At 45.9% G+C, this 26616-nt stretch overlaps 1 protein-coding gene across 3 annotated transcripts in view; it reads left to right on the top strand.

The window, feature by feature from the left end:
• Positions 1-26616, top strand: part of LOC143218865 (uncharacterized) — a 63461-nt gene that overhangs the window by 7208 nt on the left and 29637 nt on the right. For 2 of the 3 annotated variants that reach the window (XM_076444399.1, XM_076444400.1), the window contains 9 exons: positions 9056-9120; positions 20574-20860; positions 21357-21540; positions 21621-21753; positions 22015-23083; positions 23199-24379; positions 24485-24775; positions 24849-25213; positions 25420-25730. In XM_076444399.1, the coding sequence (XP_076300514.1) occupies positions 9077-9120; positions 20574-20860; positions 21357-21540; positions 21621-21753; positions 22015-23083; positions 23199-24379; positions 24485-24775; positions 24849-25213; positions 25420-25730 (3865 nt within the window). In that variant the 5' untranslated portion in view covers positions 9056-9076. The remainder of the gene's footprint in view (positions 1-9055; positions 9121-20573; positions 20861-21356; positions 21541-21620; positions 21754-22014; positions 23084-23198; positions 24380-24484; positions 24776-24848; positions 25214-25419; positions 25731-26616) is intronic. The other variant, XM_076444401.1, reaches the window with a different exon arrangement.

Genomic DNA, 26616 nt, shown 5'->3' on the forward strand with positions numbered 1-26616 from the left:
GGAAGCTCGTCCCCAGAGGACGGGAAACGATTTAGGCTAGTGGCATCGGTTAATTTTAGACGGAATCCACCTTTTGTCGGAACCCGTCTCTCTATCTCTCCAGCGCTCCCCTTATCGCTTTTATTTTCGTTATCCGCGAGCTTCACTAACCCCTTGGCTATCGTGCACGAGATATCTACTATAGCTATTATGGTCGTCATTCTATGTATAAAGTCTCTGGTCACGATTCCGTCAGCCATACAAAATAAACCTGACCATTTTAATTCTGTCAAATGAAAATCATTTTAATTTCACAGTTTCATATTTCTCCTATTCATTTTCCTCATAAACGCATAAACTCCGCGATCTACTAAAACACATAAAGACCTTTTATTTGTTTTACTTCTCAAGAGCAGAGAGATCAAGTCTGTTATAATAGTTGCAATTCATTGCGAGCGCTGTGATTAACCGTGACAAACAGGAAGCCACTCTGATAAAAAGACCACTTCTAATTAGTAAGGAAGCTCTTTTACGTGTTAACCTTCTCTCTCTGTGCAAATGCAAATGCACCCCAGCCTGATAAGAAATAAGAAGTTGACGAATGGAAAATTTCCGAAAGTTTTCTAGCAACGCTCTATCTGAGATATGTTTCAAATTTTTTAATTACCACGCTTATATTAACTTGCCGCGTTGTTGTCGTATGCGTCAAATCTTGTAATCGAATTTTAAACCTCTTCCCATAGTCCAATCTTGCTGAAATTTTGTGTACACACTTGCTTCCGATGACAATAAAAGTAGAAAATAAAATGTATAAAAAAAGCTTTCTAAAAACCACGCATTTATATTAAAATGTACTAAAATGGAGAAAATACTTTTGTCCTCGTTCTACATAAAATACCGAATCCAGTTAAATGATCAATAATATTTTTCCCCAAAATTTTAAGCAATTAGTTCAGAATTTCTTCTGTTATAAAATTGACGAAGATTACGTTAATATAGTTTAGCGCTCCACGCTTTTATTTATAGTCGCTAATGTCACGATTTTATCTTTCTATCTATTCCGACAGTAATTCTATAACAGTAGAAATTTTTAACTAATTGCTTACAATTTTGGGGAAAAATATTATTAATCTATGGAGAACCAGGAAAAAAATTATTCTCTTCTTTTTAGTGCATTTTAATATAAGCGTGTTTTCTAAAAAGTTTTTTTTTTATATATTTTATTTCACAAATACTTATGCAGGCAAATTTTTTCCTTACATTTTTCTGCAAAAATGTATGGTGTTCAATTACATCCCTGTGCACGGATAACATTATTTCGATTAGAATCGCAGCGCACAGAGAAAAGGTTAACTATACTAGAAACGATTTGCCTTTCGACCCGAAGTGTCCCGTTTCTGGGAAGAAAGGCCTAAGTCTCGTTCTCCGTTATAATAGCTGTCCACTCCTAGTTTCGCAACACGCGACTGACAGGAATTGTGAGCGACAGGAACGGCGGGTTGACAAGAGAGCTGTTCTGTCGGCGAGGCATCTTCGACGAAACAGAGCGTAATGCAAAAATTCGCATCGTCTTCGCATATCCAATTGCGAAGCAGCGATCTATAGTGTAACAGCGTTCTGCAGGAATTCGGACAAATTGCATGGACCGAATTTTCCCGCGAACGGTCCCGGTGAGTTCGCGATCAAGGGAGAGCAAAGGGGAGGCAAAACGGGATTGCGAAACGCGGATGTTGCACGGTCTTGCTCTTGCTCTCGGGTTTGATCTCGCTCTTGTTCGTTCGCTGGAACGGACGATGTGGGAACGCCGTGCCCTGTATTCTCGTCGATTATTATACCCGTGGTCTTTTCGATACAGTCCGTCTTCCCGTCGATTCGTTTCGATTCGATCTGAACCGTCCAACCTCTCGTTTCGTGCGAAAAGTTTGCACCTGCTGCTTTTCCTTCCATTTTCCTCGGGATAGCGAGAGGCCAGCAATATGATTTTATTTTTTAAAATCTAAAATATATAGATTGTATTTTTTAATCCAGAAATTTTCTTACTTTTTTAGTGTAATATTATTTTAGTATCTACATTGGGTAAACTTTACTTTACCGGACTCGAAACTTGTGTCTTTCTCCTATAAATTATGATGTATTTGATATGTAATTCAGTAAATTTGTACCCGGGGCGGCTGCAGATGGAAGTTTCGATCCTGTAGGATCAATGGGTCACGAGTTATGCTTGCTTAAAGTTAAGCAATCTGCAGTGTTTTTGAAAGGTAAGGGCGCCGCCATATTGGTTTGTAGTGACAACCGCGAGCCGCTTACCTTGCTGCCTCTCCCCGACTCAATCACCAACCAACTACCACTTAGCGACCAAGCACAAACCAATATGGCAAAAACACTGAAAAATGCACAACTTTAAGCAAGCATAACTCCTGAATCATTGATCCTACAGGATCGAAACTTCGATCTGCAGCCGCCCCGGGTACAAATCTACTAGATTACATACCAAATACATCATGATTTTGAGTCCGGTAAAGTAAAGAGCAGCCTCTACATTGCGTATCTCTCCTCTGCGTCAGTTACTAGTCCTTCGACAACCGAAGATTTGCCAACCGGTTCGTCGTCGTCTCGGCAATCGCGAAAATTGGGATCGAAAAACACAGTTCTCAATTTCATGCAATTTATCCGTGTCCACAGTAATTCGTTTTTCCGGATAGTTCTTGCACAGCTATCTTTAATAATTCTAGAAAGCGAGTGATTGCAGACTGCGAACAATTGATGAAAGTATACCACGGCTGATAGTAAAACCTGGTCGAATGAATTTTAAAATTGTTCGAAACCGATCGGAGTCGGTACAGTGCACAGTAGGGTTCATATCTAATACCGTGATTTATTTATGAGGAGAATGTATCGGGATGGAATTCGCACCTATGTAACGCGTCGATGTAACGCTTCGTAATTTGTGAAAGAACCGCTAGAACGTGTCGACGATCCATTGAATTCGTATATAACGAGCTGTTGCGCCATATTTATGCAGAACCGAGAGAAATTTTCATCATCGTTTATTTGCTCGGGCAATAAGCTGAAAACCCGAACGTTGATTACAGTGGACTGTACGATCTAAGAAAAACGAGTACCCCCTCCACGTCGTATCCAGCAAAGGAGCTCAAAAAAATGTTGGTGGACATTATTTTGCACAAAGTACAGCAAATCCTCGTTTACTGTCCAACAAAACCGTGTTCCGCACGAAGTGTGATCGTATAGGGACACTATTTTTTTATGACTGCTTCTACAGCGCCGACCGCGCCGAGATTTCAATAGAGAGCCGAACATAGAGAAGGACAGAATGACGCCGTCGCCGGCACAGTTCAAAGAATGTCCCATACACTGTTCTTCGTTGATTGAACCACTAAATACAATTGAAATTATATCGTGTTTGGTCTTGTTTTAATCAGAAAAGTGCAAGAAATACATTAGTGAAAATCCCATAAAAAAATAATGAAAATTAAGAAGTTTGAGCATTCATGGTGTCAATGTAGTGGTGTTCACACCGATATACCCGAGCCGAGATCAATCATCGCCGCTCTGCGTTGGCCGGCAGTGGAGTGGATGAGAACTGGACAGTGATCGCATAGGCGACACCGGACAGTAAATGAGGATTTACTGTAATGCGAAATGGTCAATGTAATGCTTCGTAATTTGTGAAAGAGTATAACGAGCTGTTACGCTATATTTATGCAGAACGGAGAGAAATTTTCATCATCGTTTGTTTGATCAGGCAATAAGCTGGATCCCTGCACATTGATTACAGTGGACTGTACGATCTAAGAAAAACGAGTACCCCCTGCACGTCGTATCCGAGAAAACTGTTGACAGACATTAGTTTTACAAAGTAATGCGAAATGGTCGATGAACTGGCAATGTTATCAATGTGCAACGACCTGCGTGGGCGTGCAGAGTGCATCATGCATCACGGGATGCGCTTTTGCCGGCGATTAGAGTCCTCGGACGGAGATTCATCCCGATTTCCACGGTCGCGCATCGTATCGAGCAGCTTCGTTTTCGTTCCCCGTACTTTCTCCGGCTTGGTTCTGTTCTTACATAACGTCACGGCTCGACGGTTTCGTTGGTGAGAGAGTCGAGCTTGTCGGTGTGCGTACGTATGCATCGTGTATCTCGGATCCGCGGGTATCTAGGGCGGAAATTCGTCGACGGTTAACACAAGAAACCGTCGTCAGCTCGCCTGGAAACGTGTCTGGTTTTCGTTTCTCCGCGGATCCGATTACCCCGAAGCAGTCGCGAAAATTCGAACCAGCCAGTCCGCTGGCTTTCGTCACTATCAATCGATCAGAACGGATCATTAGCCTCTTGGGAAATCATTAATGGCGTCCCGTTTCGTGCTGGATGAGGGTACAAATGTTAAATAGTTGCGCGATCGCCGCGAAGATCGGTCTCGAGCAGTTTCTGCGCAATCGTTAGCTTGGAGGTAAATTTTTTGTCACACTGGTTTGGCACTGATGCTCTTCAGCGATCATTTTACCAAGGGCCATTTTTTAGAAATCTGCAATGGAACTGTGTGACTCCAGGCAAAATAAAAATGTTCTACCGGAATCGCAGCGAACAGCAGTGAAAGAATATTTTTAAATTCCTCTAACGCGTTTACCGTTTCGAGGTAAACCGGCTCATTTTTGTCACGAACGCATCGAATCTAGAAGAGAAATCTAAAACAGCAACGTGCAATGTGCGAGACAGCCTCTCTAATAGAGAAATTAGCTGGCAACACAGAGATCGCGGCGCGATATCAATAATTCGATTAAATTATCCGACTCTTCCCGCGAAGATCGTCGAATATCCAGGGAATGAAAACTTCATTAATTGCAGGTAACGTGAACGTAACCTGCCACCAAGCCGAATGGAGGATTTAATCCGCCGTGAAACGCGGAATTTAATCTTCAGCGAAACGGGTATTCAACAAAATTTTACGAAACAGAAAACACGCAAGCTTGTCGAGTAAAAAATAAAATAAGCGAGGAATTTTGAAAGCAGCTCTTCTGGGTTATTCGGTCCGTCGGTTTTTGCGCACGAGACGACAGGCTGGATCGCGGCCGGATATAGGACGATGAGGGAATTTATTCGTTTGCACGGCTCCGTTAGCTGTCGTTAGCCGTTGCATCGTTGCATCGTTGCATCGGGGCCGAGAGAGCTCGGCACACGCCTCTCTGCAAGCCTTTTTCTCTGACCGCGCGTCCATCCGTCCATTCATCCCTTTCGTTGTTATCCGATCGATGTGATTCCTCGGACCGTTTCGAACCAGTCCGCAAAGGTCACCGGTTACTCCACTCGTAGCTCTCTTTGCTTCCACCAGCTCTCTCACAGCTTGTTCCGCGATATTTCCAACCGAAGCGTTTGCTTTGATAACAGTCATCCATAACATTTTCATTAAATGTTTGCGCAAAAGTGGCGTAGCAAATATTTGTCTGTTTCAAATATTATCATTCTGATACAATTTGACAATTGACAAAATTTTATTATTGTTAATTATTTTCAAACGGAGCACTTACGAATACATTCCTGACATTTTTCCGACTAAAACGAGTCCAAACACGACGCCATTCGGATAACATCCATTTCAAGAACGTGGACGTTCGGATAACGGAAGTGTTTGGGCTTCGCGATATTTCCAACCGAAGCGTTTGCTTTGATAACAGTCATCCATAACATTTTCATTAAATGTTTGCGCAAAAGTGGCGTAGCAAATATTTGTCTGTTTCAAATATTATCATTCTGATACAATTTGACAATTGACAAAATTTTATTATTGTTAATTATTATCAAACGGAGCACTTACAAATACATTCCTGACATTTTTCCGACTAAAACGAGTCCAAACACGACGCCATTCGGATAACATCCATTTCAAGAACGTGGACGTTCGGATAACGGAAGTGTTTGGGCTTCGCGATATTTCCAACCGAAGCGTTTGCTTTGATAACAGTCATCCATAACATTTTCATTAAATGTTTGCGCAAAAGTGGCGTAGCAAATATTTGTCTGTTTCAAATATTATCATTCTGATACAATTTGACAATTGACAAAATTTTATTATTGTTAATTATTATCAAACGGAGCACTTACAAATACATTCCTGACATTTTTCCGACTAAAACGAGTCCAAACACGACGCCATTCGGATAACATCCATTTCAAGGACGTGGACGTTCGGATAACGGAAGTGTTTGGGCTTCGCGATATTTCCAATCGAAGCGTTTGCTTTGATAACAGTCATCCATAACATTTTCATTAAATGTTTGCGCAAAAGTGGCGTAGCAAATATTTGTCTGTTTCAAATATTATCATTCTGATACAATTTTACAATTGACAAAATTTTATTATTGTTAATTATTATCAAACGCAGCACTTACAAATACATTCCTTACATTTTTCCGACTAAAACGAGTCCAAACACGACGCCATTCGGATAACATCCATTTCAAGGACGTGGACGTTCGGATAACGGAAGTTCTACTACATCACGGACTAAACGAGCAAACATGATCCGAACTGTGCCGTGTTTGGGCTCCTCGATATTTCCAACCGAAGCGTTTGCTTTGATAACAATCATCCATAACATTTTCATTAAATGTTTGCGCAAAAGTGGCGTAGCAAATATTTGTCTGTTTCAAATATTATCATTCTGATACAATTTTACAATTGACAAAATTTTATTATCGTTAATTATTTTCAAACGGAGCACTTACAAATACATTCCTTACATTTTTCCGACTAAATCGAGTCCAAACACGACGCCATTCGGATAACATCCATTTCAAGGACGTGGACGTTCGGATAACGGAAGTTCTACTACATCACGGACTAAACGAGCAAACATGATCCGAACTGTGCCGTGTTTGGGCTCGTTTTAATCAGAAAAATGTGACGAACATGATGGCGATAGTTTCGTCAACAAATAATTGAACAATGCAAAATTGGCGTAAGTAAATTTCCTGTCTGGTTAACACTGTACAAGATTCGGGAGCGAACAGGAAATTTGTTCGATCTCGCAAACCGTAAACAAGATAGCTATCGTGAATGTAGAAGCATAGGGATGCGCAGAAACGTTATTCATGGTTTGGCGAGCGATCAGCGGCGGAGGAATGGGTGACAATCGAAGCGGCGAGTTGTTTGAGCGTCTCTTTAAGCGGCTCGCGTCGAAGAAACGTTGGAAACGGATCGGATCGTTCGAGAAGTGCAAGGTTAGGTTGCGTCGTCGACGGACAGACGAATCTATCGTGGATGGATGGGAGAAAGAGAGAGATAGAGAGAGAGTGAGAGGGCGCGTGGTTCGAGGTTGGTTCTCGTGAAATATGCAGGCTGCAATCACGGTCCCTTGAATAGAAAAGGTCAGAAACGGGGATGCAAGGTTGGAGAAGGAGAGAGAGAGAGATGTTCTGGCATCGCGGGGAAACCGAAAGAGAGATAGCACGGACAGAGACGGAAAAAAAGGGAAAGAGAAAAGGGAGTGAGAGCTGGAAAGAATGCCGAGCGAAGGATGATAGAGCGACGTTTCGAGCAGAAGCAGAAGCGCGAACATAGCGTGTCGGATAGCGGTGGTGGTGGTGGAGAGAACGCGACTGAAAAGAGAAAGAGCGGGCCTCCGGAAACTCTACAAAAAAAGGAAAAGGAGAAAGCGGTGCCCTTTGCGCCGTTTCGAACAGCAACATCCGTAATACCCGTGCCGCGTTCGCGAAAAATTTTCATAACTACCTGTCTCCTCGCGGCTCGCCACTCGCTGTGATTGGTCTGTGATCGGACCCGAACATCTGGCACGAATCATTTCCACTGGGAAAAGCATTCTCGGATTATCCACCGGCGACAGTAGTGGTCTCGATACGGACTCCGGTGTCAGAACTTTCTTATTTCCAATCATTTCCCCGTGAAACTTTCGCTGGCGTGTTGGCCACATTTTTCCGGGTAAAACGAGTCCAAACACGATACAGTAGAACCTCCGGTATCCGAACAACCATGTCCTGAAACGAACATGATCCGAACGGTGTCGTGTTTGGACTCGTTTTAATCAGGCAAGAGCGCGGATTGCGATGATGGAAGGTCCGCCGGAAAATAATGAACAGCAACAAAGTTCTGTTAACGTTTATAAATATCTTTCGTGAATAGTAGTTCCGCGGCTCTCTGCGAAAGATAACCGATCTCCGGGGCGATTTTCGAGGTCGAGCCGCGAGTCGAGATATCTCGATGATCTGTCGGGGTTCGACGCGGCGCGGCGTGGAAAACGGAGGAAAACTTTGGCGCGCGGGCGACAAATGAAAAGTACATAGAAGGCGACTACGGTTTTCTGCTGAGCAAGTCGGCGCGAGGATAGGGACAGGGATACAGGGACACACGATGACGATGGGGGAGGGAACGCAGGGACAGAGGAATAGAGAGAAAGAGAGGCTGAACGCCCTGCAGAGAGGCGAAAGTAGCGGGAAACGGGGGATGAGGGAGCTGTCGGGTTCCTCTCGAGCATCGGGTAAGCGTAGTTGAAGGGATTCTGCTGGGAAAAAACGCGAGCGAGTCTCGAGTGGCAGCACTTTGCTGAAATATGCACGATCTAGCCGAAGTTAGCGGGTACTATAGAACGCTGCTTACATAATAAGTGTAAACGTCGGTCTCGAGAGAAAGAGAGAGAGAGAGAGAGAGAGAGGATGACACCGGGACGAAGATCGAATCCGACGGACATTCGCGATCGTCGCGCGACTTCGCTCAGGCTGCACCGAGAATCGTGGCGATGTCACATGCAAAAATGAGTAGAAAAGAGGGTAGAACATTTTTCGGTCGGACGCTTCGTCTTCGGGGAAAATCGGGTTCGCGTCAGGCGATTTTCAAACTCGATTTACCCGAAAACGAACGCTCGAACGGGGAAATGTTCGACGTATCTTCACGGAATATCGTTGCCCGGCGGGTTGCACTTTCGATTTACATCTAGTGTATCGCGCGCGCAAAAATTCGCACGGCTTCTTCCGTGCACCGAGAGAGAGGGAGAGAGAGGGAGAGAGATCCAAGCAAGACTCATAGAGCACTTCGCATGTTTCAGGCCAGGGGCGGTCGATGCCTGATGGCGTGGTTTGGAACGCAACGCTGGAGAAACCCTGCTCCAGAGTAAGTAGATTCAGAGATCGAACCGCTACTGCGAGCTTGGAGACCGGTCCCGATTGTGCTTCGTGGTCCCGATGCTAACATCGTGTTTGTTTTAACCCTTTGCGCTTCTGTGTGGCCTGTCTAACTCGATTCCGCTCTAATCGTTGCTTATTCTAGTTGGTATTTGGTCGAACTTCCCTCGACCAACTGGTCTTGCTTGTTTGTAAACGGTCTCGACCGGCAGGCACGAGGATAGCTCTCGTGCTACGGTTTATTCAGGTGACTTTTTCCTCTTCTACGCACGTCTCGTACCGTGGGAGGCATAAACGTAAGAGAAACTCCGGCGACAATGCCAGCCTTTCTGATTCAGTGCTCTGCGGTCTCAAGATGACCTTGCAGGATGGGTAGGAATAAATATTGGGAGTCTCGTACTGGATGAAAAATTGGGAAACGTGTAATTCTTTACGAAACATTTACCATTGTATTCCTGACATTTTTCTGGTTAAAACGAGTCCAAACACTATATTATTCGCATCATGTTTACTCGTTTAATCTGCGATACGTGGGACGTCGGATGTCCGAACGTCCATGCGCCCCTAATTCGGATAACAGGGGGTTATCCACTGCATCGTGAGTTAAACGAGTGAATATTATCAGAATGATATCGTGTTTGGACTCATTTTACTCGGAAAAATGCCAGGAATACGATGGTCAAGTTTCCATATAAAAATGATTAAAAACAATTCTGTCATTGTTAGATTTGTGCGTGGAATAGGGAGATCGAAACGGTTTTCCAGATGATTATATTGCAGTAATATGCTGACACAGCAATAAAACCTTAAAATGCGTGTTGGTATTCGGTGGCCCGAGTCGATTACCCGGAAAACAAGGCGCGTTCTGGCTTCGTTTTCTGTTCTTTTGGCGTGTCTCTTGGCGCACAAGATACGTTGCGGTTAGCCCACGGATCCGGCATTCGATCCGATCCGATTCTATCCGATTCGCGAAGCTGTGTTCCACGGCCCGGAAAAATCTGGAGGCGGGGTTGCCGGTTCGCAGATTGCGAATATGTCGAAGGGGGAGGGGTCTGAGCCCATCTAGATCGATCAGAGGCCAAGAACTCCTCTCGGTTTCCTCGGGCGGCAGGCAGCATCTTCGATCAAAGACGGTCTCGATTGGATGCTCCACCGATTGGTCGGAATATTCTGATTATGAATAATCGAGCAGCAATCTGCGTTTCTCGGGGAATCTGCCTGGTAAGCATGATCGCATCGGCGCCCCCAGACGACGCTCTGTCCTCGCGAGCGAACCTATAGCTGTAAATCCTGGTTGCACTGTTGCGTGGATTTTTAAACGACGATCTGGCTGAAACATAAAATATAATAACTGGTGTAATTGTGATCATTTTTCCTTACAAAAAATCACGAGTGTACTTCAAATACCAGTGAATATGTCTGCAAAATCCCAAAAGGAAAGCATCGATAATTTTTCTGAAAAAAATTCCTGAAAGTGGAAAAGCTAGGTATAGATCAGTTATGAAGTTCTGCCCATAAAAAGAGTATATAACTCAAGTAATCTTGATATTTTCTCCTTACAAAAAATCACGAGTGTACATCAAATACCAATGAATACGTGTGCAAAATCCCAAAGGAAAAGCATCGATAATTTTTCTGAAAATAATTCCTGAAAGTGGAAAAGCTAGGTAGAGCTGTTATGAAGTTCAGCCTATACAAAGAGTATATAACTCAAGTAATCTTGATATTTTCTCCTTACAAAAAATCACGAGTGTACTTCAAATACCAGTGAATATGTCTGCAAAATCCCAAAGGGAAAGCATCGATAATTTTTCTGAAAAAAATTCCTGAAAGTGGAAAAGCTAGGTAGAGCTGTTATGAAGTTCAGCCTATACAAAGAGTATATAACTCAAGTAATCTTGATATTTTCTCCTTACAAAAAATCACGAGTGTACTTCAAATACCAGTGAATATGTCTGCAAAATCCCAAAGGGAAAGCATCGATAATTTTTCTGAAAAAAATTCCTGAAAGTGGAAAAGCTAGGTAGAGCAGTTATGAAGTTCTGCCCATAAAAAGAATATATAACTCACGTAATTGTGATAATTTTTCCTTACAAAAAATCACGAGTGTACATCAAATAGCAATGAGTACGTGTGCAAAATCCCAAAGGAAAAGGTTCTCCAAAATCTGTATAAAAACAGCCTGGAGATACCGGGTACAATTTCGGTGCGCGGTGCACCGAGCGTGCACGCAGCCAGTCAAAAGAGAAACTAGATAGGTTCCGCGATCGAATCGCAAAGAAAAGCTGCTGTCGCGATCTGCGATTCGCGATCCTTGATCCGGCCAGGCGGCGGCGATACGGATTAATTATCAGTTGCTGGTCTCCTCGGCTCGAGAAAACGAGAATGGGAATGGAAATGAGAATGGCAGAGCTTGGGTATAGGTCGGGGCACACACGGCTGTATAGTCTGGGTTCCGGGTATGGATATGGGTATACGAGAGGATATATATATGGATAAGAGGAGCAGAGGGGGGAGGCTGGGGTAACGTGCCGGTATCGGGCAGCAGACCAATTAACTACTTAGGACGGCTTTCATCGGCTCGACAATCGGACGGATCGATTCGGGGTGAATAACTTTTCTAGCCGTCGCTCTTTCTCTCTCCCTTTATCTCTTTCTCTCTCGCTCTCTGTTATTCTCTTTCTGGCTGCGTACCATTCGAGGATGCTGCGTTGCGTAGAACCTACGACCGAGATGGGTAGGCTCGCGTTCGCTTCCGCTCCTCGGATCCTTTTCACGGGCTCCGTTGTCCGCTAACCCCTCTCTCACCCTTATCCTGCTTGCTACTCCCTTATCCTGCTCTCTTATCCACCGTGGAGCCATCCTTTGCGTCGAGGAGCTTGCGGAAAATGTTCCAGCGCGGAGAAAATGGAAAAAGAAGTAATGGCGAGCCTCTGAACGGGACTATTTAGCCCTGAAGAACTTGGCAAAGGCTTAACCCTTAGCGCTCTGATGCAGGAATCGCTTTCAATTAGGGTACCGTAAATTCTAGTGGTGCACCGTCGAAATTACTGTTGCAGTCGTAAAATTAAAATGCAGCCTCTACCGTGACTACTGTTTGAAAAAAATGCTGGCGGATGAGAAACTGTATATGTGTGTTAGAATACACATATCCGGGGAACAGTGGCGAAAGCTTAACCCTTAGCACTCTGACGTAGGAATTGCTTTCGATTAGGGTATGGGGACGGTTTTTTGCAATTGAAAAATCGGTTAAAATGGAGCCTCTACTGTGAGTACTGTTTTGATAAATGACGGCGGATGGAAAAGTGTACGCGTGTGTCGGAATATATGCGGGGAACAGTGGCGAAGCTCATTTCGCTCGACCGCGGCGGCAATTCAGAGCAAAAAGGAAGAGACTGGGAATGGTTCCGATCACGCACGATACGGTTTCAAGAGGTTGTTCCTCGGTCGATGATCGAGGTGAATGGTCCGTATCGTTCCGATACGTCGAAATTTCGAGCAATATGGCAATATCGCTCTGCGCCCTTCCACCTTCGAACAAGTTGAACGACCCTATGAAGCGAGAGTGCGAGAGGAGAGGCTCCGGGTTCGCTCTACTTGCCTCCACTAAAGTCGATGTCACTCCGTTCGATAATTGACAGCGTTGAAAATCCCGACAGACGCTAGAAATTGCATTAACTCTCGGGAGAGGGAGTAACACAGATCGAGAGAGAGAGCGAGTGAGATGGATAGAACCTCGTCGTTGATATTACGTTAACGAAGCGCGCGCGATTTCAGAGAGAATTCCATCGAGCCATCGAGCCATCTCCATCCGAGGAGAGAGATGAAGCAGCAGGACAAGGAACCTCTGGGTTAGACGGCGCGAAAACGCAAAAGTTGATCGTCGGATCAGATTTTCGCGATCCAGGCCAGCCTGCGGTCGCTCGTTCTTGTTCGACAGGATCGTATCGGCTCTCACGAGAGTTTGCGTGCGGGAACACGTCCGTTCGAAGGTTTGTCCGTGTCTGTCGGAGTCTAGCCGACGGATAATTCGATAAAGAGTTACGAGGGACTGCTGCTCCGGGTCTCTCTGGATATGATTAGGTCGTCAGCCGGTGTTCTAACGCGATTTGCTCCGGTCGCCGGAAGGGCTGCGACCTTATTACAACCGAGGATTAACCGGCCGAACCTTCCTCCACGTACCCTCGAACATGCCAGACTCTGAAACCCCTGATGTACAATCGTTGGACCTCGTTTTCGGAATTATACCGCACGCACTGCGACCCGGAATCGGTAAACTCGTCGAGCTTTAATTTATTCAGAACTTCGTCAATTATATTTTAACGCGTTCCTGACATTTTCCTGATTGAAACGAGTCCAAACACGGCACCATTCGGATCGTGTTTGCTCGTTTAATCCACGATACGGTGGAACGTCGGATGTCCGAACATCCCTGCACCCCTAATTCGGATATTCTAAATGTGATCGGAATAGTGTCGTGTTTGGACTCGTTTCAATCGGAAAATTGCCAGGAATACATTGGTATAGATTTTGAGAAGAAATCATCTATCATCTTCATCTATATACATTGGGTGTAGAAAGTATTCGTACGCCCTTTAAAACAGTATAATATTTTTATAATTGTACCAAACGCGCGCGCGCGACCTGATTTTTTATAATCAATCAGAAGTATTTTATCGCGTTCCTGACATTTTTCTGATTAAAACGAGTCCAAACACGGCACCATTCGGATCGTGTTTGCTCGCTTAGTCCACGATACGGTGGAACGTCGGATGTCCGAACATCCCTGCACCCCTAATTCGGATATTCTAAATGTGATCGGAATAGTGTCGTGTTTGGACTCGTTTCAATCGGAAAATTGCCAGGAATACATTGGTATAGATTTTGAGAAGAAATCATCTATCATCTTCATCTATATACATTGGGTGTAGAAAGTATTCGTACGCCCTTTAAAACAGTATAATATTTTTATAATTGTACCAAACGCACGCGCGCGACCTGATTTTTTATAATCAATCAGAAGTATTTTATCGCGTTCCTGACATTTTTCTGATTAAAACGAGTCCAAACACGGCACCATTCGGATCGTGTTTGCTCGCTTAGTCCACGATACGGTGGAAGGTCGGATGTCCGAACATCCCTGCACCCCTAATTCGGATATTTTAATTGTGAGCGGAATAGTGTCGTGTTTGGACTCGTTTCAATCGGAAAATTGCCAGGAATACATTGGTATAGATTTTGAGAAGAAATCATCTACCATCTTCATCTATATACATTGGGTGTAGAAAGTATTCGTACGCCCTTTAAAACAGAATAATATTTTCATAATTGTACCAAACGCGCGCGCGACCTGGTTTTTTTATAATCAATCAGAAGTATTTTAACGCGTTCCTGACATTTTTCTGATTAAAACGAGTCCAAACACGGCACCATTCGGATCCTGTTTACTCGCTTAATTCACAATACGGTGGAAAGTCGGATGTCCGAACATCCCTGCACCCCTAATTCGGATATTATAAATGTGATCGGAATAGTGTCGTGTTTGGACTCGTTTCAATCGGAAAATTGCCGGGAATACATTGGTAAAGATTTTGAGAAGAAATCATCTATCATCTTCATCTATATACAGTGGTTGTAGAAAGTATTCGTACCCTTTAAAACAGAATAACTTTTTATATAACTGTACCAAACGACCTGATTTTTTATAATCAATTAGAAGCATTGGTTTACGAAATGATATGCAAAAAAGATTTTCTAAGAATTATAAGTTACAAGGTTACACACTGAAGTAAATACAGCATTTTTTAAAACTTTTTTATTTGTGCTCTCAATGAAAGTTTAAAATCTATGTTGGTTATACACATACTGAAAATTTCATCAACGTCACAAACGTTGCTATGATTTTCTATACCAGGAATTCTTAATATTTATCGTTTAAGTTAAAAGTGCCAATAACTATGTACTCCCTATATGTTCCTCGATACGGTGTGTTCCGTCTCGGACAACTCGGGGAAGACAAGGATTTCAGAGCAAAGACGTTTTGCAAGAAGCAGCTTCCTTTTAACCGATTACGTACCGTGATCGCCATATGGGATCATGCACGTGGATTGCACTAACGAGTACCATAAAAGAACTGAATACATTCGAAGCGGCGGCATCCCTAAATGGGGGTATTTTGTAGGATTGAAAGCAATAATGAATTTCTCAAATGAAATTCAGAAATCATCTTACAAGGAGAGTGCATGGTCGATGAGTCTCAGATTTGATTGAAACTTTGTACAGTTATAGATCTCGTTCTCCTGTTAACGTGTATAACCTATTATAGGCGCAGATATTTATAATTAAAGGTTATCATTACCATGAATATACAGGTTGAACATTATAAAGCGTTACAGACGAATATCTCCAAAAATATTGATTGTACGAAAAAATGTTTCAGATGGAAGTTGTTCAGTATCGAGGGGGTCATCATGCGGTGGGGCTTTTATTTTCACCTGTATACACTCCAAGGTGAGGTGAAGGTCAACTTTCTTTTTTTAAATGGAATATCCTATTTTTTATTCCATAGATCAATAGAGTATCAAATTCCGAGTATAAAAGTGTTGACCTCCATATGTCGTAAACCTGATAATTAACGAGATATTATCCAAAGAAGAACGAAAATTGTTTCGATAATATCTCGTTAACTATTAGATTTAGGTCATATGGAGGTCAATACATTTTTACTCAGAATTCGATAGTCTATCGATTCATGATACAGAAAGTAGGTGTTCCCATTTTAAAAAATCAAGGTGACCTTCACTTCACCTTGCAGTGTCCACCGGGGAAAAATAAAAGTTCCACCACATAATGTGGTTGATTCATAATGAATCAAAATCTGGTTTCCGATCGTAAGAGAGCGACGCGAGACAACGGTTTCAGAGCAGAGATGTTTCGCAAGAGGCAGCTTCCTTGTAAGGAGCGTTCGGAATCGAGTGTATCGAGGTATCGGGACGTCCGATTGTAACCGCGATGCGTAACAAAACACAGAGTCGTATAGCGATGCATGTCGCAGCGGGGAATTGGCAATCGCGAATCGGCGCGATGAATCACGCGTCGTACGCGATTCTCGCAGGAGCAGGGCGCGCCACGCCATGGCACGCCTCGCCTCGTTTCGCCACGCCAACGCCACGCCGTCGACGAGAGAGCAGCCTGCGTCGCTTGATGCTGCACGCCGGACACATCGGACACGCGTATCGACCACTGACCCACATACGGAAACGACTGCGCCGTTCGATACCGGCCGATTCGCTGAATTAGGCGATACAACGCCTGCCTCGCCAGCTATTGTACCCAACCTGTGCACCTCCGATACGCTCTGCACACGCTCTTTCCGAGGTAGTTTCTTTGCCAAAGGCGATATCGCTTCGGCGTCGAACGATCGATTCACCTTCGGAAAAGCTCAAGGTCCGCTCTCCCACAGCTTTCGGACGGGTCCAATTTATCGTGCGAGGTTTATCATCGCTCCCCTGTCTTCCCTAATTGACCATCCTACAGTGGCACAATCCGAAGCTGTGGTATTGCGACACCTCGTTAACACGGTTCGCTGCCACCATTTTGTCGCTGCCCACCTTCGCATCTAATGTTTCATTGGCTGCACCTATGCCTAAAATGTTAATCAAGGACTGAAGGAAACATTGGGAATTATGCGAAGAACTAGAATCTTACTAGATTTTGGGCTGGGTGAGGGGCTCATGCTAAAGAGGAAGGTTCATTATATTAATATAATCGTCCATAAACATATTAACCCCTTGTCGTGCCTTTTCTTTTACACTTGCAGCGATTAGAATGTCTTCATGCACAAAAATGTCGTGGTAGGGAAAAGGAAATGTATACTTTTTGTATGGCTACATTTATTTGAATGCTTAAAAATTGATCACAAACGAATCAAATTTTCTTTCGTCCGAAGTGAAACGCGTAACATTCATATTTGTCAGACTTTGTTAGAAACCTTCATCGCGAGTCTGGCTCGTCAAAGCACGGTTAAAGAAGTTTCAAAAGTCAATTGAAGACTAAATGCATTTTACAAGCGCTAAAATTATAGAACGAGCTCGAACGAAGGAGGTACATTTAACCAAACAATTTAATCACGAGGATAAGCATCGAAACGATGATCGTGTTAATTTGAACGGAAATGTAGGATGTGGTGTGTCCCCTGTTCAGTTGATTGGCCGCTGCTTTGATTGCGTCGAAACAATCGAGGGATCGTCCGCGCTTTCGATCGCGTATGTGAGTCATTTTCGTGCGATGATGCGGTCATCCAATTCGCGTCCGATCAGATGCAAACTATTACGAGAATAATACAGACAAGTTTTATTCGCGCCGTGAATGCAGAAGATCCTATCGATTCTCGAAATCGGCGACGCGTGCGACGCTGTAATTGAACGAGAACGAGATTTGGTCGCAGCGTGCGTTCAATTAGGTGTGACGCAATCGGACAGACTGGTAACTTAGGATTCTTTCAAAGCTAATCATCCGCGATTCGTCGATCCAAGAGTTTAACGGTCCGGTTCCCTCTGTTTTCCTCTGTACGAGCTCTTGGTGATTCGCTGATTGGCGAGTCAGGTCGTTAGGACATTTCTCTCTCTCTCTCTCTCTCTTTCTCTTTTTGGTCTCTCGTTAGAGCGATCTCGTTTGCTTTGAAATCGACCTGGCGCCGACGAACGTTCCTGATGACGATCGCCCGACGTCAAAAATAAAAGGACGCAGCTAGATGACTCTGTGTATGTCCAGACGTTGCCAGACATAAACTCGGAGTAGTATGATCCGAGGGACGCGTACTTTTGTGCTGGTGCATTCACGAGTGAGTCACAAACGTAACAAACTGCAGCTTTGATGTGTTCGGGCTACGGGTCGGTGCGTTTTATCATGTCCGAACTGCTCATCGGACGTAGCGATGCGATGCTTCACAACGTGGACTCGCAAAATATCAGTAACTAGACCGCCGATCTTCGTGCAGAATAAAAATGTCCTGCGCCAGTTGTATGGCGTTGAAACCGAAGAAAAATTTTCTAAATCCATCGAACCCGCAATTTGATGTTAGAAGAATTTTCCGACTGTGTATTTCATTTTCGAAGTTGCTTCTCACAATTGCCTAGGAAAATTATACCTAATTCCACCTAATAATGAACTTCCCACCGGAAACCCGCATGGGCAGCGACGACCGCAGCCTGCCCCTCGAAGCAACGTCCGCGGACGTTCATAAAGTAGGGGTGGACGAACCACAGGGACATCTCTGAACGAGACATGGTCCTGCGTCGCGTCGTTTCTCGTTTTCTTAGGAATTAACATACCCGGTTACGTGTCTCGCTTCGGCAAAGACCGCATTGCGCCAGCACGCGCAGGGGTGGTTTGCCGACTCGCAGGCTATGCTCGCGGCTCCGCTCGCAGCTTTTCCTCGCGAAGCTTTGCTTCGCCGACGCACACCCCCTCCGCATTCGCTCCCCTTTTCCCCCCCCGGTTCCGTCGCCACCATCGTTCCCAACCACCCCTTGGCAAAACCCCGTTTCTCTCGCTTCCATCTTCGCCTATCCAGCCGAACCACCCCTTCACGTTTCCCCTGACCTTTGCGAGTTCTCGGTTCTTTGCCCCTTTCGTCTCTCCTGCCACTCGTTGCCGGCTCTAACCCCCCCCTCTCTTTCTCTCTCTCTCTGTTACGTCGGTCTGTATATTCCCTTCTCGTTCGCGAATCCTTTCTTCGCTCGTCGAGGATACGTTCCAGACGACGACAAGGCGTCGCGACGCTCCGTCTCTTGCGTGTGCTGCCCGATCGCTATCCGCCGAGACCCCGACTAATTAACCCCCTCGTTACTGTTTTCGAGAATGGAGCCTCCATTTTCCTTTATTGCGCCGCGAATCGATGAATCGCGCACCAGTCTAGCCGTGCTACGGAATGTTCCACGCGACTGATGGAGGAATCGAATCCTAGCTGCACAATCCACAAATGTTAACACTGAACTTACCACTGCAGGTCGGATCACCGGTTTTATATTTTTCATTTCATAATTATATTGGAGTTATGAAGTTGCTTACGTGTGGAAATTGATTCGATCAAATTCTGTACCCAAGCACATACTGGCGGAGTCACCTAACGTTGCTACCTCGAATATCTTTGTTGTTTTTAAAGTTACGTCAAATGTCTGAAGGACATAGTTGAATGGTTCGGTGGGGCTCACATGATACCAAAAATATTTTTGTTTTTATTAGAGACGTCAAGGTCACCTTCATTTTTTTTTTTTTTTTTTAGATGGAAGCACCCTTTTTTTAACACCTACAATGATACTCCCTTTCATTACGAATTCAGTGATTATAATTACCCATGCACGTATAAACTTTCTAAGTAGCTCCTAGTCCATATAACAGACACAGAACATTATTATTTTGCATTGACCATTAAAAATTCGCAGTCTACTCGTGAATCACTAATTTTCGAAGCCCCTTATTTGTAGACTTCATACTTAGGCTTTGAAAACAACAAAGATATTTGAGGTGGCAACGTTAGGTGACTCAGCCTGTATTGTTGTAAAAATTGCAGAGAAAATCTATGATAAATAAACAGAGCCTCCTCATTTTTGCAAACTGAAACATGTTAATCGCTTTTAGTGCTCGGTAGGTTTAGTGTTGAACTTATTTTTGTGCACGATTTTTGTTCGAAGCCGCTGAAGATTAGAATCCTTGCGACGATTACATCGTCAAGTAAAAATAAAAAATGTTAGCAATATCTAAATTAAAAAATTAACCCTGCTGTCTTCCTCGAGTCTATATGACCCGAGATGGAGTTCACGTGATCATAAATATTAAATGATTGCATATGTAAGTTCGTGCCCGATTGGAAAATATAATTGAATGGTTAAATTTTAAAGATTGGCAATATCAAAATTCAAAAATGGTTAAATTCTAAAGATGTGGTTAAAGATTGGTTAAACTGCAATTCAAAAATGGTTAAATTTTGAACAATTACAAAAGAATGGTGACTACATGTATAATTGATCAATAAACTTGCATTCTTTAAAAAAACCACTGAATTGTATTTTCAAATCAGTCACGAACTTATACAATCATCTAATACTATGCTTTTAAATATTGTTTCGTCATTATACACATGCATATATGTACCCGATAATGTTCACAAAGTGTCGGACTTCTATTCATCGGATCACTGTGACCGAAGGGGATACGAAAGCGCAGTGTAAGCGAGGAGGACAGTAGGGTTGAATGAATGAAACTAAATGAAATTCATTGAACGAATAAAACGGAATGAGACGGGAGATGTTATGCAAGGTTTCGGTGTGCGGAGTGTTGATCGAGGCGCGAGAATCGCGTAGGCGTTTAGGCGGCTTGGTGGCGGATCGAACAGGATCTGACTCCTAATCTCTATAGAATCGACCGATCCGTTTGTTCCAGAGGTGACGATGTGCAACGATCGATCGAGCTGCTGGACAAAGTGCTCTCCGAGTACGACGAGCACGAGCCAGAGGGTGAAGACGCCGGAGGTGGAGACGGTGTCGACCAAGTCGGAGGTGGTGGTGGAGGAGGAGGAGGAGGTGGCGTCGTCGTCGGAGGAGGAGGAGGAAACGACGGAGGAGACGACGGGGGAGGAGGAGTCAGGGGCGTCGGAGACGTCGGGGATTGTGGAAGCAGCACCGAACCGAGTATTGGTCTCACACCCGACGACGAGAGTCCGTCCTTAGGTATTTTTTCGTCCTGCGTCTCCTCCATGTCCTCCTCAATGTCCTCCTCATCCTCGATTTGGCTCCCTCTCTTCCGTCGTTTCCTTGCGCCCGTTTAAAATCGGTCTGGAGACTCGCCGATGCCAGAAAATCGAGCAGGCCAATGTAACAACTGATAACAAAGGAACAATGTAAATCTTCGTCCCATGGTTCTCCCCTTCTTTGACTCCAATTCGTTCACGCAATGAACATGTTCTTATGCCTAGATTTATTTATTAAAATGATTAACACTAAGCCTACCGACCATCATAAGCAACTGATGTGATCGTATTATGATGAATAAAAAAAAATGTATTCAATCAATTCCCATGAGAACACCTTTATAATTGATTGTTAAATTAAAAGGTAGGTTTAGTGTTAAAATAAGAATGTTCTCTGCATCGGCTGCAAGGGACGGAAGTTCATTGATATACATTTCTGAAAATGCGCACGGTGATCCACATTGTTCTGTCGATAGGACACCAATCGGAGGACGACGGCTACATGAGCATGAATGGCCGGAAAGCGAAAATGGCCCTGGTAGCACTGCGCCCGGTTCCCGATTGTCCAGAGCCGCAGGATCCCACGGCAGGATTGCCCGCGCAAGAGTTTCCTCCGCCGCCGGAAGAGGCCGAGAGGATCATTTCTACCTTGTTACCGATGTGAGTATCCGTCCTGTACCGTTCCTCCGTCTCCAAGGTAAAAGCGAGACATCAATTATAACATGCGTTTCCTTCGGCAGGGTATCGCCCGGAAACTCCACGAAGAGAAGCGGACGGTCGTCTGACTGTCGCACCGGAAGACAACAGTGGATGATCGCCATGGAGGACGTTAGAGACGGAAACGGAAGTGCGGTCACCACGCAAACCACGCTTGTGAGTGTCGTGGACCTCTTGATCATCCTTCCGCATTGTCCAAAATGGTTGACAGTGCGATTCTAATTTCAGCAGACTAGTTTTACCACATAGATTACCGCAAAAATTTGTTTATGAATCTAGACATTCTAGACGAACAATTCGGTGGCACTGAAAGTGTTAATCCTGCTGAGCTAGAATCACTCTTTCGACCACAACAATGACTCTCGAGCTAGCTAACAGCCTCCAGCCGATTTATCTAATGGCAATGCTTCCCCACAGCCGAAGACGCGACACCAGAGACCGTATGGTTGGAAGAACGGCACGACGGAGCCGTTCAAGCTGACCAGCTTCGGCCAGAGTCCTCCTCCGAGCAAGTTTGCTAGTCTGCCATTCGACGGGAAGCTGTCTTTCGGCTGGATTCCTCCACGGACGAACCCAATGGTGACCGAGAGGCATCGCGAGGTGCGCCGTCGTTCCTCCGAAGAGGACGACGAAGAAGAAGAAGAGGAAGAAGAAGACGACGAGGAGGAGGACGAGGAAGAGGTCGAAGAGGAAGAAGACGAAGAGGAGGGGGAGCAGTTTGAGAGACCGGAGGCTAGGAATCATCGGAAAGACGGTGAGAAGGATCGACCGTCGCTGCTTCGGAAGCAGCGTCAGCACGAGATGATGAAGTCGAGCAGCGTGGAGGATCGGTTGCTGATGAATCACGATCGCCGTGGAGACCAGCAACGCGACAGAAGAAGAACGGATTCCGATTCGAGCGAGGGCAGATTCTCCAGGAATTCGGAATCCGAGAGATCCTCGATCCCCAGATCCAGCTCTGTCAGCGTCGAGAGGTTCTCCATGCGAGCGATATGCGACTCCAGCGATTTTTCTCGAGCAAACTCCACCTCGAACTCGAACGAGAGGTTCCACTCGGACTTCTCGATAGCCGTGGCCAGCGCCGGGTCCAACGATCGAGTCTCGGTGCCCACCTCCGACCCGTTCTCCATCCGAAACCTCGATTTCGTCTCGTTCTCCCTGCCTAATAGAGCGGACTCCAGCGAACGGTTTTCGGCGCCCACGTCGGACAGGTGCTCCGAGGAACGATACTCCGACATGTTCTCCACCAGGAACTCCGACTTTTCCACGAGGAATTCCACGGACTTTCGAACGCAGTCCGAAGAGGAACGGTTCTCGGACGATTCGCTGGAGGAACTGCTGCCTCCGCCACCACCGCCGCCTCCTCTGCCCATCGGCAAGAGGCATTCTATCGCGTGGGAAGTCTCCCTGGAGGATGATCCCCTCTATGCTCCTGGGAGCACCAAGGTCATCGGCAGGAGACGACGCAAGAGCAGCGACATGTCCAGTAAGTCGTCGAGCATCTGGCGAAAGCTCCCCTTTATTTCCAGTTGCTTCTATCTACTTTACATTATGTCAAAATTAACTTGACTTATTATTCTAATAAGAAATTGTTGTTCCAGGCGCGGGCTCGGTGTCGAAGCTGCGAGACTTCGACGACTGGCCGGACCAGCGTCTGTCGACGACGGACGACGACCTGATCTCGCCGTACTCGGACTCGTCGACGAACGAGCTGGACCAGATACGTCCCCGAGACCTGACCAAGAACGGCACCTACGTGATCCGTCGCGGCCGGAAACGGGAACGGAAAGGTCTACCAAGAGCTCCGACTAAAACCAGGAGTCTGTCCTTCGAGAACGGCGAGGAAACGCGATTGTCGGACGCGAAACGTTACTCGAGCACCTTCGACAACATCCGTAGCCTCCTGAGAGAAGGAAAACCCGATCCTCAACCAGCGAACGGCGCCTCCGTCGATTTCCCATCGGTGATTCCTCCGGATCTGGTCAGAGTGGTGTCTCTACCCGCGATCAACGACGAGATTGGACCTCGGGGACAGCTCGAGGTCACTGTGGAGGAAGAGGAGACGTCGGACGTCTCCGACAAGGACAAGGCTCGAGACAGAGCGCAGCTCGCCGGCCGGCTGTCGCCTTCTATCGAGGCCCATCGGCGATCCAAGCTCGAGGACGAGCCTAACAGAGTCTCCATCTCCACGTCGAGAAGCTGCTCGAACAACAGCTGGGGCGGGAACAACGAACGAGCACCCCCGAAGATGGAGGAAGCCTCGCACGCGAGGAGATCGCCTAGCAGCAGCCGCACGGAGCACAGACCAGCCTCGAAGATCCCGGTGAATCTGCTGATCGAGGAGCAGATCGTGAAGAAAGCCTTGAAGGAGAACCGCAGGCAGCTGGAGAAGGTCAGCGACGCCATCAAGGAGATCGAGAGCGTGAAGAACAGCGAGTCGTTCTCGGAGAATAAGCGCTGGAAGACTGTCGGTGACGCCAGGTCCTCTGTGACTAACATCAAGAGGAATTCTCTCGAGATCGAACCCGGCGAGAGAAAGGCTCTAGAGGGTCTGCCGGAAGCTCGGCCTAGGAGACGACACGACTCGGACATGGAGGCTGAGAACTTGAAGAGCGCCGAGATCGACTTCGATGGGAACAGGACGAACGGGACGGACGTCGTCTACGGGTCCGAGAGGAGATCCAGACAGAACGGGGTCGTGGAGAGCCACAAGAACGACCAGAAGCAGATCGAGAACGTGATAGACGCTATACTCGAGGACTCGAAGAACCCCGAGTTTCAGGTACTGGTCTACCGAACGTTTCAGGGTATTGTTCAGACTATTTAATTCACCTGTCAGTTCGAGTATTGTGTTTATTCCACCTCTCAAAAGTGTCCCAATCCACAGGTGAGCGTCGAAGTCCTCGAATTCCCTCCGCTGCCACCTTCTCCCGTGGAGGAGGCGGACGAGGAGAACTCTGACATTGGTCAGAGTGGAGCCGTGACGCCGAGGCCGAAGGCTCACAGCAGCAACCGGACGATGGAGTACAGACCAAGGGTGCCTCCTCATCGAGGACCAACAGCCTGCCTCTCCTCCGACTCCAAGGACCACCAATCCTCTTTGAACACTAGGTCCATGGACGCTGGGTTCTCCAGGGGTAGACGCACACCTGGAACCACCAATACCTCCAGACGCGAGGCGAGTTTCGTGTTTTTTAGTTAGTACTTCTGTATTTCAACTCTTATCGAATCATGACAATTTCCTCCAGCAGCAGATACCCGCAGAGCGACGAACCCTACCAACGGACCTTCCAGGACCATCTCGACGACGTCCGTTGACGAAGCGACACTCTCCGTCGACGGAGCCATGCTCCAGCTCCTCGGGCAGCGGCAGCAACGGAAACGGGAACGGAATCGTCAGCGGTGCGGCCAACGGGATCGGAAACACCATTGGTAACACAGGTCCCATGGCTGGCAACGTCTCAGCAGGTTCTGGGATGCAGACGTCCTGCTCGCTGCCTGAGACCCCGGTGTTCGCCAGAGGCAGCGATGTCCCCAGGACACCTCAACACGCTGGCAACCCTACGCAGACGCGTCGACAACCTGGTTGGTACGCTCCAACCACTGCCACCACCGGGTAAGAGGACAAATCGACGTGAATAGACAGCGGATCTTTCAAGAATCTGGGATGAAATAGAAATTTTTCTTCTTTCTTAATATGTTTGATAGATGGAAAATTAAATTACACCTATATAAATGCATAAAATCCGCTGTCTAAAGATGAACCATTTGGATAAATGTGAAGAAGTAAAGATGAAGAGTAATTGATGGCTATTCTTCCAGGTACCGAAGGAACAACCCGGGTCTGGAGCAGGCGATAATCGGCACGGAGCTGCTCCGGCTTGCCGGAGGACCTAATCGCGGCTGGTACCCGACGAGGAAGGCGAATCAACCTCGACCCGCGTCGATCGAGCACCTGGAGAGGTTGAACAACGCGTTCGACGCGAGATTGACCGGGCCCGGAGACCAACGGAAACCGCTCACTCTGCCGACCAACATCACACCGAACAAATACTTCGGCCAAAGTAAGCACAGCTCCGCCTCCAGCACTCGCGAGGCGCTACGGAGGGTCACTAGCTTGCTCATCAAGAAAGGTAAGCGCTGGAATTTGCGCTATTACAAAACAGGGAGAGAGAGCGAGAGAAAGAGAGAGAGCCCGCAAAACCGCAACACGCAAATCGCAGTCGTTCGCTGACCCTACTGATACGCCCGTCGAATCGCACAGAATTCGCCAACGGAAACGCCGATCTTTCGCAAACTCCGACAATTCGTTACTTCTGTCTAGAACACATTATTCGATTGCGAACTTCTAGCTTGACCCTTTGAACTTTTCCGAGGTCTTTGGCGATACATTTTGATAGTAGTCTGGTACACTTAATTGTTTCAAAGCATATCTTTATTGTGACACGTTGTAAAATAATCTTAGCTTATTAACATTAACAATTGATTGTTTTTTTCTATTTTCTGACGTTTGTCTTTCTTCTTCTTAAGCCTTTCTGGCCCTGAAAGAGTGAATAGACTTCCTAAAGCCAAGGCATTGGGGTAAATGTTCAAATTTTAACCTGGGGCCATTTTTGGGCACTTAGAAGCTCCCTCACGATGTGAATATATTTTTAAGAGACGGAATAGATTCAGAAGTCTAAGGAAAAGATAGTTCGCGAAAAATTGGCGATTCCGAGGAGAATCCCGTTCGATTTCGTGCGGATTGGCCGCGGACGATCCTCCGCATCGAGTTTTCCACGGACAGTGTCTACCTTTCTTTCTGAAACCTTGATCGCGCGACGAACTTTGTCTCCTGCGTGACCTTTCGTGGCAGATGAGCGCCATCAATATTACTCTTTTTAGCTGTTCTATTCTTCTAATAGTGGAGCTGTATCCATTTTTCTTTCTATATATATATGTATCTTCATATACAAGGTTTCTGTTAGCTTCCTCGATGTTTAATTCGCCAACGATCGCAACGAACAAACTGTTTTCCGG

Source organism: Lasioglossum baleicum, chromosome 20 (assembly GCF_051020765.1).
Source record: "Lasioglossum baleicum chromosome 20, iyLasBale1, whole genome shotgun sequence".
NCBI classification, from domain to species: Eukaryota; Metazoa; Arthropoda; class Insecta; order Hymenoptera; family Halictidae; genus Lasioglossum; species Lasioglossum baleicum.